General features: G+C 35.5%; 2 protein-coding genes across 4 annotated transcripts in view; one reads left to right on the forward strand and one right to left on the reverse strand.

Moving 5' to 3' along the window:
* The window catches only part of LOC115214087 (X-ray repair cross-complementing protein 6-like), a 36534-nt gene extending 35807 nt beyond the window's left edge, over positions 1 to 727 (reverse strand). For all 3 annotated transcript variants that reach the window (XM_036504479.1, XM_036504478.1, XM_029783138.2), the window contains exon 1: positions 453 to 727. The gene's annotated coding sequence lies outside the window, so the exon portion shown is untranslated. The remainder of the gene's footprint in view (positions 1 to 452) is intronic.
* Positions 728 to 6053: 5326 nt separating this feature from the next.
* Positions 6054 to 15244, forward strand: part of LOC115214111 (DNA damage-binding protein 1) — a 46329-nt gene continuing 37138 nt past the window's right edge. Inside the window, exon 1 of the mRNA XM_029783168.2 lies at positions 6054 to 6233. Coding sequence (XP_029639028.1) covers positions 6173 to 6233 — 61 coding nt within the window. The 5' untranslated portion in view covers positions 6054 to 6172. The remainder of the gene's footprint in view (positions 6234 to 15244) is intronic.

Here is a 15244-nt window from a genome sequence, read left to right on the forward strand (position 1 = left end):
ACATTTATAAACTATATAACACACTTGTACCTGTTCTGCCAAACTTCGGACTTCATCATAACTTAATAAAGGGGACAGGAGGTCCTAAGAACCACTTTGCCTCAGAAAGTAAAGTTTAACTTTAACGTCCCTTCAAAGAGTGTCCCGCGCCGTACTTTCTATCAATGTTATTAATATACAAAAACAAGACCATACTTTGTGGAATAACCCCCAATATATTTGCTAATTGTTCGTTATATTGATATAAACATATACAATGCCTACTATAGCCTTGTATCCGTCAAACGATACTGTAATAATATCGATAATCGATTATTTAATAAAGTAAAACAAATTAACCCCATATAAGTTAAAAACAACATACATATACGTGTTTGTGTGTGTATGCTCTTAAATAGTATCGTATGTTTTTACAATTAAGCAACATTGAGTGTGAATAAGTAATTTTTTACCGTAATTATCTGAACGACAGATCGCCTTGCAAGTTGTCTGAATGAATCAATATTTGTAATGAATGAGGAAACGGAAGTGTGACGAAAATGGCGCCAAATTATTCAACATAAAACTTGATTTTCAAACTTCGTTGCCTGTCTTTTCAATCATATTTTATTTAATATTCCGGATCTTTTCAATAGATATCTCCGACAGTCAAATGTCTGGTGTCTATTCTATAAATAGTACTTTACTTATATACGAAGCGTCGTTATATTTTGCGAATAAGACAATTACTCCGTCTCTGTTATTAATGAAAGGGATAATAATATTATTAAGAAAAATATGAAAGATAATACATACTTGAAGCTGGGATGGATTTATATCAAATTTAATTCATTAAATAGAATATTTTTTATACTTTCTACTTTCGGGCCATTTCTATTTTATGTAAAATATCTCGTTGCTTTAAGAATGTAATTTAGAAATGTATATGGATAATAAAAATACAAAATGAGTCAAAAGGCACGCACTGCTACAGAATACTGTATTTCCCTCTAACGCAGTGTTATTGCGGGTGATCTTGTGGTTAAAGTATAGGAACAACCAAACACCCGCACGGGCCACCCTTGATACTTCACTTCAGTATGATGAGATGCCAATGATTTTTAAAACTTCGTTTCCTCGAATGTCACCAGTAAACATTTCAATATGCGTACATACATAAACACACACACATACATATATACATAAACATACATCTGAGGACAAAGAAATAAGAACCAACAGTATGGTAGAAGCCATAGCCACTCATAATAAAAAGAAGTACAGGTGGAATGTCTCAGTGAAAACCTCAATAAAATGTAAGCACAACAGACCTGATATAATGATTTGGGATAGAGAAGAGAAACTTTGCACAGTTGTGGAAATTAGCTGCCCAGCGGATGTTAACATAAAGCTGAAGACCAGTGAAAAAGAGAACACTCTTGCTGAACTATTGAGAAATCCAAAGTTACTCTATCCAGATCACAAGTTCAGGTTTATACCTGTAATTATTGGAGCACTGGGATATGTAACACACTGCCTAAATACCAATCTTTAGAAATTAGGCTTCTGAAAATCAGAAAGGAGAAAGCCAATTCGAAGACTACAGATCCAATCCATTACTGGAACTGTAAAAATCTGTAAAACTTTCCTGAAGTTTGTCATTCAAGTATATATGAGCTTGTCTTAATATATAAGTATATGCACAAGAATACATACATGAAACAAAATGTATAAATCTGCACATATACATAGAAAAATACCCTGTTGTTGATGTTGAAATTCCAATAAGAAACCAGCTCTTTCTCTATTGGCTTCAGTAGAAAAAACTTGCCCCAAATGCCATGCGTTGGGACTGATCCTGCCACCTTGTGGATGAGAAGCAAACTTCTTATCACATGGCCGAACCTGTAGCTGTAATTGGAGAAATTGATTGTGTTGATTTGTTAGAAGCATTATTACAATGGCTCATGTGATTGAGTGTGCCTCTACAAAAGACAGGAAAACTGTTATTATCATTTGCAGTCATGTCGAGCTTAACATGTTGAATGAGCAAGAGTAATAAGTGGAGAGGACAGAATTATCTTCAACAATATTAATAACATCAAACATTTTTATTTACATCATCATCATCAATATTTACTGCCTGATTTCCATGCTGGCATGGGTTGGACAGCTTGGCAGGAACTGGTAAGGTCAGGGGCTGCACCAGGTTCCACTGTCTGTTTTGGCTTGGTTTCCACAACTTGATGTCCTTCCTAATGCCAACCACTTTACAGAATGTACTGGGTGCTTTTTATGTGGCACCAGCACCCACATCAATGCTTTTTACATAGTACCTTGGTTTTAGGATCCCTATACTCTATTATGAAACCTTCTGACATTTTTCCAGTCAATCAACTTCAATCCTACTTTTGGAATGCTGTTGCAGACAAATCGAAAAGTTAAAATTTTTGCACATAAAAGTCTCATGGAATGTTGTAAAACATTTTAGCATAGAGTACGTGATCATAAGCTCTGCGCTCTAACCACTGGGCCATGTGTCTTCACAGAGGTAGTCTATATAATTTTCATAATTGATATCTTCTTCATTGACACTCATAAGGAGGAAGAACAAAGTCAGCTAAAGCAGGATTCGAACTTATGAGTGAGAAATTCCAAAATCAAATATCATGAAACCCATCTGTCTCATGTCTTTGACTGAAATGGCTGAGTACATGACTAGTGCTTATTTTATCAGCTGCCACTTCTTTGTCTTCCTGTTATAAGGATAAAATAAACAATAACTTTATAAAGTGATGGTGCTATTTTAGTGTGTTGGTTACTGCAGTACCCAAGGTCTACACTTTGAAGTGAACTGATCCAGATTAGGAATAGGGTTTGTGCTTATGGTTAGGGGTTAGGGTTTAGAATAAGGATTAGAGTTTACAGAGGTCCTCTCTCAAGCTGATCTGCCAAGCATTTACACACAGCTGAAGAGAGTGCAAGTCAGATGGGCTAGATATCTTGTTCGAATGCCTGACACAACTCAAAAGACTTCTTCAAAACAGCAAACTGATAGAAGGCAAGAGCATGCAAGGCAGAGGGGGAAAAATGCTTCAAAGATACATTCAAAACCTCACTGAAGAGCTTTGAGATCTACCCTGACACCTGAGAAGTGCAAGTACAAGCTGCAGCAACTGAGGTGCAAGGGCACAAAGAAAACACGAACTACGCAAGTCCAGAGCTAACTTCTTGCCTTCAGTTCCAGTAAACCACAAGGAGCCTGATCTGTGGTACAGCCTTCCAACCATGCATTGGGCTTGTAGTGGCACAAGCAGTCAGTGCCATATTGGATGAGATCTTGCAGCAGCCAATGCCATCTCCGAGACTGGAACAAGACCTCACCTGCATCCATTCGCCATGCGCGAGATCACAACAAGGCTCACGATGGAAAACTCTTTATAAAGGGATAATCCGATCTCTCTTTTTGGCACCACCTCTCAGCAGCACTGACAGAAAACCACCACTGGCTGAGGCTTTCCGCATGTGTATCTCCAGAGGCAATGTGCCTGCACTAACGGAGCTACTACACAACACACACAGCTTAAGATGGTTGCTGAGAGCAGCACACTTCACCAATCCTGTAAAACCCTGTAAATATACCAGTAGTAAATAGCATTTGTACTTGAAATTTTCTCTCTTTGCCTGCCAGAAGCCTGAACTACACAAAGAACAAAAAGCCTTGTCTTCCATCATAGGCTGATTGGTCACAGCTGGACACACTGTGCCCCATTTTCTCCTATGTGATGTTCTTGATGTAAACAACGACAGACGAGCTAATGATAGAGTTAGGGTCGGGATTAGACTGCATGCTCAAGCGTAAACAGCTAGGTAGACCACATGCTGAAGTGGCACCAAAGTAATTCTAGTGGATTTGAACACTCCACCAGAAGTTCTGTCCCTATGTGATAAAGGGTCCGTCCACTTCGTATTATTCTGGAAGTAACTTTATTAGTTCGTATCAACAGAAACTAAAAACGTAGTGATGTGGGGGAAGGAAAGGAAAATATTTGCAATTGAGATTGGTCAAACTTTCAAGAATTTCGCAGGATTGGAGTTAACTAAGAGCAAGCTAATTTTTCTGTTGTAACCAAGTGCTATCTCAAGGCACGAGCACATTGGGCAGTTGACCGAGGGCCCCATTATGATCTATGTATGATGTGGTTAAATGTCAGTAAATAAATACTATAGGGCCCAGTGCAGTGAATTGCTCCGGGGCCCCTATAATGGTAACCAATGCACATTTAATATATGATTGTCTTTGAAAAAGGTATAAACGTAACCAATTTCGTCCACTTTCTTCCATGAAACAAATTAATATCGGGTGAAGAAATTGACTAGAAGTTCCATAGACATTTCAGATTGGCGTACGTTCCATTCCAATAAGGCCTAGTTTGAAATAATAATATAATTGTAAATATATAGGAAGGAAAATTCTAAGTAGTTTCTCTGTAGAAAATGAAAATATTTCTCAGTAATAACTATGTTTATAAAATATTTGTTAATGGATCCGATAGAAATACGTTTCGGAATTCTCATGTTTCATAACTTTTGTAAGTTTCCCTAATAAATGACATTTCTATGTTTTCTAATTACAGTCTATGCTGTTTATTGAAATAAATCTATTCGTTTACCTATTTCTACTAGAAAAGTATTAACCTCATCTCATGTTGCTGAAATTAACTTTATACAATGTTTTCGAACGTTAGTTGTTTAGCCCCGGGTTAACCTCGATCGAGCAGATCTATGATCAAAAGCACTCCATCCGTGACAGCCACGTCTTTTCCCTATAAGTATGGTGTCCGGCTCTGTCTTTAAAAGGACGCATTAGGTTTCCTTTTTTTTTGTAAAGACAGATTGGTATAATTTGAGGGAGATTTAGCTGTTACTACCAACAGGTTGAACGACTACATAGAGACCCCTTTGTTGGTTCGTGACATATCAGTTTGTCATATTTGTTGGTGGAAGAAAGGAAGAAGAAATGCAAAGAAAGAACAAATCTTTAAATAAGTGTGAGTTCTTTTCAAGAAACCAATTACTATATTACATATGGCATAACAATATTCAATATATGGCAAAATAATACGTATCGATTAGTGATTAATAATAATAATGATGATAATTCGTTCGTTTATTGGTCACAAGGGGCTAAACATAGAGGGGACTAACAAGGACAGACAAAAGGATTAAGTCGATTACATCGACCCCAGTGCATAACTAGTACTTTACTTATCGACCCCGAAGGGATGAAAGGCAAAGTCGACCTCAGCGGAATTTGAACTCAGAACGTAATAACATATCGACTAATTAATATATATGTGTGGATATATGTTTATGCATATGTGTATATATATATATATATATATATATATATATATATGCATATGTATATATATATATATGCATATGTATATATATATATATATGCATATGTATATATATATATATATATATATATATATATATATATGTATGTATGTGTGTGTGTGTGGTGTGTGTGTGTGTGTGTGTGTGCGTGCGTGTGTGTGTGTGTGTGAAAGAAAAAGGTGTTCAGAATGCTGATGAAACTACAGGAGTAGTTGAAAGCGCTAATATGAAGAAATAAATATATATTTTTACAACCATCCACCATTCTGAACACCTTTTTTCTTTCATACGTATTAAACCTGTACATCACCCCCCCAATACTTCTAACACACACACACACCACACACATATATATATATATAATATATATATATATATATATATATATATAGCGGAGTAAACACAAATGTGAAACAAGGTGGAAAAAAGAGTACTCAAATACCAGTGGTAGAGTAATATGCTTTATTTAAAGTAGCAGAAAATTCAACAAAACCTGTTACTCTGAGTTTCAGAGTAACAGGTTTTGTTGAATTTTCTGCTGCTTTAAATAAAGCATATATATATATATATATACATATATATATCATTTGTAACATCTGATCAAGAAATGAAAGCTATTGTGACGAGACCGGAATTTTTCTCAAGACGGTACACAACGAAATGGGAGACCGCAAGCGAAGAGCGCATGCGTACCTCCATCCAAGCCGCCATCTAAGATTTTGTTTTGTAAAAAGCTCGGAACCGTTTGTCTTTGTCGGAGAGAAAAAGTTAGGCTGGAACCACAATCATGTCGTACAATTATGTGGTAACCGCTCACAAACCTACGGCAGTCAATGCCTGTGTCACTGGTAAGAAAAAGCATCAACAACAAATTTTCCAGAAGCAAAAAACAAGCACACACCTCTTAAGATATTTCTCTGTTCAGATGTGAGATTGTGTCTCTTGTGTTTGATGATGTCTTGAATAAATTTCCCGCTGCTCCCTCCTGCTCCTAACCACAAAATACCCTGGCCCCTAGCCCTTAGAACTCACTAAATTCATACGAAAACAATTACTGCTAAAAGAGATAAGATTCATTAAATTCTTTCCATATTTTGCAAACAAAAAAAAAAAATGTTTCTCTTTAATTTTGTTTTATTTCTTAACATTTGTTTAATTATATTTCTGTAATTTCAAAATTCGTTAAATTGTTTACATTTATATATATATTTAATTATTATTTCGTAATTTTTCCAATTCATTAAATTTAAAGAAGTAAAAAATCTCTAATGAACCGAGACTCCAATGAACCGGTTTCGATTCCCGGTTGAGAACCATTTCACTTGGTTCTTTTACCCTTTAAAGCAGTCCTGATCTTCGTTCTTTTAATTTGAAAATACCAATTTGCAGGAAATGGCACATTTTCAAATTATTAAAACGCGCCGAAGCATGTAAATATTGTGCATCTTCTCAATGGGAAAAACACGATGCATTTCTAAGGACACTTGGAACCGCATTTTCTCAACAAATTTGGTTATGTGCACTTTTATGTCAATAGAAAGCCTTAAGTTTTTGTACATACCCGTCAGTAAGCTTTGATTCAAGTCTAGATTTCATTAATTTTTTCACTTTAAGGTTGTATTCATTTACTTAAAAGGTCCGCCACGGATAGAGACCTTTTAGCTGCTTTAAAACTTTTGAGAAAAGCAAGAACGCCAAATGATCCCGTTTCTCGACTCTGATAATAGAGAAAAACAAAATAATGATGGCAATAAGATTGTTTTTTCTGTCTTAAAGATAAATTTCGTATGAGTTTGGTGAGTTATGTATTAAGATAGACAAGCACTTGGTGAGATAATAGATCACTATGTTTATTAACAACTTCTATATTGCACAACTATTTCTATACAAATAACTGAAGTTCATTCATTTGTTTTATTTAACAAGCACCTTTTCGTGCACTCAACACGTTTTATATGTAGATTTAAGTTTCGGAAAACTAAAATTATACTACTTTTTCTTTGTTTTGCGAACATTAAACCGTCCCTGTTATTTATATTTTGTAAACAATTTCGATCTATGTATGGGTTTAGTTGTCTCTCTTGGAACCCCGATGTTGCACCTTGTAAAGGTGTGTTTGGAATTTATGTTTAACTCACTACACAGACTCTGATTTTCCTATTATAAATATCGAAGATCGTTGACTGTATATTTTTTTTCAAATATATTCGATCATCTCCACTCGTAAACATATTTTTCGCTATGACCTCCATTGTGTACGTCTGTATATTATTTATAGAAATGTCCTGCTTGTTTTTTCGTTCGTAGGTTTTGATTCAAAGTAAATATAACTTCAAAAATTACCGAGATGATTTCAGAAATTAAAGGAGGACTAAATCCCCACCTTGCAAAGTTCTGATAACAATTAGATATTTCAAAAACATAAAAAAAAAAATGCGGTACGATTTTTGTACGTACATAAATATGTACAGCAGAAGTTTAAAACATAAACTCTCAGCAATCTATAATGTCTATCATATTTTGATTTACATCTACAGTAGAAAGAAGTAAAACACAACCCAATACATTAAAAGTTACGAACAATATTAAAAAAAAACATAATCTCCATTCATTCATTCGTTTTCTTTTCCCACTAACGTTTTAATTTTATTTTTCAAATTTACCTCACGTGTGTTTATCGGTACGAATTTACAGAAAATGAATGCCCTTATTTATATTCTGAATAAGCCCCTTGCATTTTGTCCTTTTTACTCTGTTTATATTTTCAGTATTATTATTATTGTTGTGAGGGAATTTACCAGCAAATAGTCATTATTTTTCTTTATACAAACATTATTCCTTATGCAGCTTTCTTTCAGATTTCTAGGAGTCGAGAAAAATATCTTGTATCATTACTATTGCGAGTAGTTCAGTAAGTTTGAGGCTTGTGGGCATAGATTGATAATATTTTTACGTTTAAGTTCTTGCCATTTAGTAGATAAATTGCTTTCTTAATGAAAACGTTTGCAAATTTATAGTTGAGAGGAATGAGAGCGTGGAATCTTGTTACTTTTCTAGAAGGTGAGAATGCCTTAACAGTAAATACGTTTTTGAGTTCAATTTTAAGTTACTTGTCCTCATCCTGGTTCGCACACATGCTGAGCAACAACAATACCAGTTTCTACTCTCCCCGCAAATTTATGGTTTCGTGTCATTGCGAAATACATGCGTTATATCATCTAAGAAGTTCGGCGGACGACAGCTGAATCAATATTACTAACATAGACCACTACAAGTAATCTCACATTCCAGATTCTATTCGGAATGGAATCGTCGCTGGGGAGGAGAGGACAGAATATGTACTAGTCAAATACTGGGGTCTTTTTAAATGATTATGCAATCCCCTACTCAATGCTTTCTGTTTATATATATATATATATAACGGGAAGCTTTATGAAAATAAACAAAAGACGAAGGCAGGTGGAATACAAACAAACAATTGATATATATATATGTTAGAAGTATTAGGGTTGATGTACAGATTTAATACATATAAACGAAAAAGGTGTTCAGAATGCTGGATGGTTGTAAAAATATATATTTAGAAATAATATGTGATATGTAAATAAATGTATATTTTTACAACCATCCAACATTCTGAATACCTTTTTCTTTCACACACACATATATATATATATATATATAGTTCAGGTGAACTCTTATTGAGCAGGTGGTCGTGTGGCTGGAATGGTACTACCGGGTTACGTCCCTTTACATTCGGAGTTCGAAATCCGACCGAGGTGTATATTGTCTTTTCTTTATAAATTAAATAACACTCGTTAATAAATTGCACCTCCCCTACAATATTTTGGCGAAGTTAAAATTAATCCCCTCCCCTCTGGTTTAATAGTCCTATACTGCAGTTGCTGTTGTTGCCCAGCAGCAGGTCAGCTCTGAGGTGACCGGTTGTTGACCAGACGTTCACCAACTTAGAGTTGGATACCTTTGGAGCAAATTGCAAGATTTTTGCCCTTCTTTACAATAAACCATTTTGTTCCCTTTTAACTATTATTACCACGAAAAATGTTGGTTCTAAAGCATTCTGTCTTAATTTGGTACTTAATCTTGGCCAGTTGTGGTCAACCTGTGGCCCAAGGGACTTTAAACATGACCATGAATTTTTTTAATAGTGTGGTCCATGCCTCATGTGGTCCACTTCTCAAAAAAGGTTGCCAATACCTGATCTAGATTCCTCACACTACTTAGAAATTCTAATTTGGTAAAGTAGTTTTTGGAGGTATTTTGTTTTAAAAAAAAATTGTTCTTGTTTTAAGTTAGCCATTTGTATAGATCCAGAGACAAACCAGGGCAAGATATTCAGTGCCAATGTAGGTCGCAGGCTGAGGAATGTGGGAGCACCATGATTTCAAGCGCAAGTAAAAGATCCCCAAAATGTTTGGTTGTTTTCCCTACATACCTTTCTTTGTATCAGAGCAACCCTAACCCATGTTGGCATGGGTTGGATGGTTTAACAGAAGCCAGCAGTGAAGTGGAAGGGGGGGGGGCTTTTCCCATTAGGATACTGTTAAATGGAGCCATAGTTGCTCTGAAGAGGAGGAAAGAAAAGATGATTCTTCCAAGTTGGTGGAACCAGAAGGATGATTGGCTTTTGTTTCTGACATGCTCTCCTTTTGTGTTCAACCCACATTGCAGCTCTTCAGACGTTGGTCCTAGTTTCAATTCTCTGGTCCATGTTTCAAATCCCATTGCTCCAGATTTCACTTCTGAAAATTATGGTAAGCCTTTTGGTAGCAGTGACGCTCATATACATGCATACATGTTGCATAACAAAAATTTCACAAGTGGAGTCAGTTTTGCAAAAATTATTTCTGACAACAAAAATTTTGAAGTAGTTTATGGCAGAATGATATCACTAAGCATTGTCACCTTGTTTCAGAGCAGGTAATGAGAAAGCGAGTCTATCTTTTGCTTCACAAGCGAGTGAAGGATTTCTCTAAGATTTCTTAACCCTTTCATTACCAACCCAGCTAATACTGGCTCTGGCTCTGTGTACAAATCTCTTGTTTTCAAAAGTTCTGAATTAAAATCTTCCAACAAACCTTAGTCACAATTTATGTTCCTATCACTAGCTGAATGATAACTTAAGTTATTTTACTAAATTCTTTGTTACATTTAAAATTAATTGAAAAAAACGCAGAACATCTCAAAATAACTACAGTAACAAAAGGGTTAAGGTGAAGCCTTCACCCATGAAGAACATTCAGCCTGGCTTTTAGGACTGAGGTCAGAGGACAACATCAGGTGTAGATAGTGCATGAAACATGCTCATTGTCTCATACCTCAGTAATTGGGTCAGTGTAACAGATGAGTGACTGTAACTTGTATTGACAATGGCATTGACTCCTAGCTTGCTGTGTCACGCTTGTAATACAAGATGGTTGGGTGGTAAGTACCGCGATGGTGTAACTGGAGAGGGGTTAGTATGGTCTTGCAGTTTTGTATGACTTCTTAAAATCATAGAGCTAATCTGGCAGTGCAGAGTAGAAATCCCAGCTGTTATATTTGTTGTAAACAGGGGCCACTTGAAAGCTTCCTGCTTTGAGGAGTTGGAAAATAAAGAGAAGGGCAAAGTACCCAACAGTAGGCTATGGACTGTTTTCCAATGGCACTGGCAGAAATTCCGGGCTGGTGCCTGGCATACTAGAAGACCACTGGGTGTGAAGCACACTTTAGCTTTTGTTAAAGCATGTCTCTAGGAGGAGGTTGCTCTGATACAAAGAAAGGTATGTAGGGGATGCAACCGAACATTTTGGGGATCTTTTACTTGCGCTTGAGATCATGGTGCTCCCACATTACTCAGTCTACGGCCTACACTGGTACTGAATATCTTGCCCTGGTTTGTCTCTGGATCATCTCAGTAGGGTGGAGAGGGTCTGTGAGGTGCTGTGCAAGTGTTGTTGGATCTAAACGTTTAGGTTGTGCAATTGCCAGTGAGGTGACTATCAGATGCCCAGTCGAGCAGGAGGGTGCTGTGGTGAGCATGGAATCTGGTCTTCCTCAATCATGAGTGGACAGCTATCATCATCACGTGGGTGCACTTGTATGTCATGTTCTGTTGAGATTTGTAAACTCTACATCACTGACTGCTAACTGCATGTCTTCAATTTTAAAAAACACTGAAATATTTTTAAATATATGTGTAGATATCTTTACATAAGTTGATACATATTTCATTAAATACACGACTGTGTTCAAGTTTTATCTTTTTTTTTATATCTTATATTTTCTTATCTTTTTACACTTGGTTTGGAATTGTTTCTAAATCCATATCTGATGTTTCTCCACCTTCACAGTCTCATTATCAAGAATTTGGTGTTTTGGTGTTTGTATTGTTTTTTTTTATATACTGATTGAATTTGTGTAGACTTTCTCGCTAAAGGTTTATTGAGCCTTAGCACCCACATGTTGATATGTTTTGTCACGGTCAGATTTTGAGCATGAAGTAATTTTAAAAAATTCTTTTAAATTTTTATTTATAAATAATTTTTTTAATGTTAAATTTTTGATGTCCTTGTGTGTTAATGTTGGCATTGTATTGCAAATAACAGGTGAAATAAACATCGGAGATGCTTTGCCCATACTGTAGCTGCAGGAGCTACTCAGAGCTTTGCAAGCCCTTCTAAATCCATAGCAATGCTGGAAGCTTTTCTGTGCTGTTGGCATTTTAATGTCCACTTTTCCATGTTTGCATGGGTCAGATGGAATTTGTTGTAGCAGATTTTCTTTAACGAGATGATGTCCTTCCTGTCACAAACCCTCACCTATTTTCAAGCAAAGGTAATATTTCCTTATGGCCCATCTGGAAACAAATGACATTGCTTGTATGATTGTGATGCTCATTCACAACTAACACACACACACAGGCTTCGTTCAGTTTCCATCTAGCAAATCCCCTTGCAAGGCTTTGGTCAGCTTGGGTCTATTGTTGCAGACACTTACCCAAAGTACTGTGCAGTAGGATTGAACTTGAGATCCACACAACCACAACTGCACCTGTGTATGTTTATACATGTGCTATATATTTTCAGTGTTCTGATTCACAGACTATATATATACATTTTGACATTTGGCATTATCTATAAGGTAATTAATAAATTATCCACTTGAATCTGATTCTCTGTATTGATTGATAACTTTAGTAAGATTAAGCACACAGTAGCAATACAGTAGTCAATAGATAAGGTAGCAGTAATTAGAAATAAAACATTTAATCATTATATATTATTGCTCATTGTGAGCATGTCACATAGAATATTATACACACATATGTATACATGATGGATAAAAATTGTTTTAATATACTTGAAAGTTTAATATCACTTCAAGAGTTGTTAAAAACAATGATGACTGTAAAAATATTAGCAAATACAGACATGCATGTGTAATCGTTAATGTTTTAATATGCCTTTTCATTAGGTTATTATTTTGAAACATGTTTTCCATGTTTCAACATGTGTGTTTATTCTAAGATGAGAGTAACTCATCCTATAGTAAAGGATTTGGTAAAAATCAATATTGTGTATTCAGAGCATGCAGTGGGTATTAAAATCACCAAATAAACCCTGTCAAATTAAGGAGGAGACAAGGATTTAACCCTTTCATTACTAACCCGGCTTGTTTTCATAAGTTTTGAATTATAATCCCCCACCAAACCTTAGTCACAATTTATGTTCCTAACACTAGCTTAATGATAATTAAGTTATTTTACTAAATTCTTTGTCATATTTAAAGTAATTGAAAGGAACACAGAGCATCTCAAAATAAATACGGTAACGAAAGGGTTAAATGAATGGTTGTTAGCAACGATTCGAGTGAGGTCGTTGCCAGTGCCACTGGACTGGCTCCTGTGCAGGTGGCACGTAAAAAACACCATTTGAGCATGGCTGTTGCTAGTACTGCCTGACTGGTCCTCGTGCCGGGGGCACGTAAAAGGCATCCACTACACTCTCGGAGTGGTTGGCATTAGGAAGGGCATCCGGCTGTATAAACTCTGCCAGAATGAGATTGGAGCATGGTGCAGCCTTCTGGCTTGCCAATCCTCAGTCAAACCGTCCAACCCGCATGGAAAGCGGACGTTAAACGATGATGATGATGATTCATGGAATAAACTTAATACACTTCTAAAGATTTCTTACTAGAAGTGATTACATTGTCATCAATCATTTAATGTCCATGTTCTGTGCTGACAGGGGTTGAACTGTTTGACAGGATCTGGGGCTAATGCAGTTTTGCAACTCTCCTTGAAAAATACATTTAAAAAAAAAATTTTGTTCGGCTTCCTACATTTTAGATATCGGAGATTATAAATATGCAAACAAAAAAGATTAAACAAAAAATTCACCCCTACCGCTTCCCTCCCACCCCCATCTAAATTTTTGATTTTGTTTACTATAAAGAGATCGTAGCAAATTGATGAACTTATGCAAATCGAAATTAAATCCAGACAAAAACATTAATGTGAAAAGAATTTACATTTTACTTGTGTTTTTCCTTAAATAATCGTAAATAATAATTGAATGTAAATTAAATATACACCATTTTATGAGAAACAAGCATCAATTTTGTTTTTTTGATTTTGCATAATCGTAATCTCTGACATCTAAAACACAGGAATCCGAAAAAATGCATTTTTCAAAGAGAGGTGCAAAACTGTATTAGCCTCCAGGATCCAATGGACCGAAGGGCTACTTTAGCATGGTTTCTATGGCAGGATGCCCTTCCTAACATCAACCACTTCACAGAGTGTACCAGCACTAGTGAGGTCACCTTGCAGCTTGTAAGACGTACTCTGAGGGGAGGTGGAAAATTTATGCTTGGAGAATGAGGAGTAGACAAGGGTAGTAGGAGCGAAAGAGGGCCAGAGCAGAACAGTACATGACCACCCACATTTTCGAAGAGAGGGCGGCACTGAAAAGCAATAAAAAAAATGGGAAAAAACAGTTACAGGTTCAGTCCCACTGTGTGCTACCTTGCATAAATGTCTTCTGTAGCTCCAAGCCAATCAAAGCCTTCTATGAATTTTATGGTAAACAGAAACTCTGGGGAAGTTCATTGTGTAGGCATGTATGTGTGTATGTGTATATACATGTGTGTGTGTATCAAAAGAGTTTGATTCAAATTCGTTGGTACTCCGAGTTTCAAGCTGTTTTGATCCATACATGTGACTCCCAATAAATATGTCGAGTGCCCTTCTTTTGTTTGTCCACTCATTTGTTAAACTAATACACCTGCTTGTTGTTCCTTGTCTTTTCTTTGTAAATTTGAACTATATATATATAATAATATGAGGGAATATTATTCCAAACTTACAGGGAAAAATTCAATTTAGAAATACTAAATCAAATTTCACAAAATATAATATATATATATATAAATTAGAATAAAAACCACCTTTTATCAATTCAATAATGAAAAATTAAATTATACCATTTAGAAAAATCACATATTATAAAAAGATTAAATATAAGATAAAACATATAACAATGATCAAATAATGTGCAAAATAATAAATAAAATGTATATATTTGGTAATGTTTTATTTATTATTTTGCACATTACTTAATCATCGTTATGTTTTATCTTATATTTAATCTTTCTATAATATGTAATTTTCTAGATGGTATAATTTAATTTTTCATTATTGAATTGATAAAAGGTGGTTATATACATGTGTGTGTCTCCTTATCTTGTCATTGCACAGTTGTAAGTGATTGTCAGTCTTATAAGCAGTGTCATTCATTTGCAATATTCTGCAAAAACATGTCTGGCCATAAGGATACATTATTTTGTTAGAGGAAGG

This window comes from Octopus sinensis, linkage group LG7 (assembly GCF_006345805.1).
Source record: "Octopus sinensis linkage group LG7, ASM634580v1, whole genome shotgun sequence".
Taxonomy (NCBI): Eukaryota; Metazoa; Mollusca; class Cephalopoda; order Octopoda; family Octopodidae; genus Octopus; species Octopus sinensis.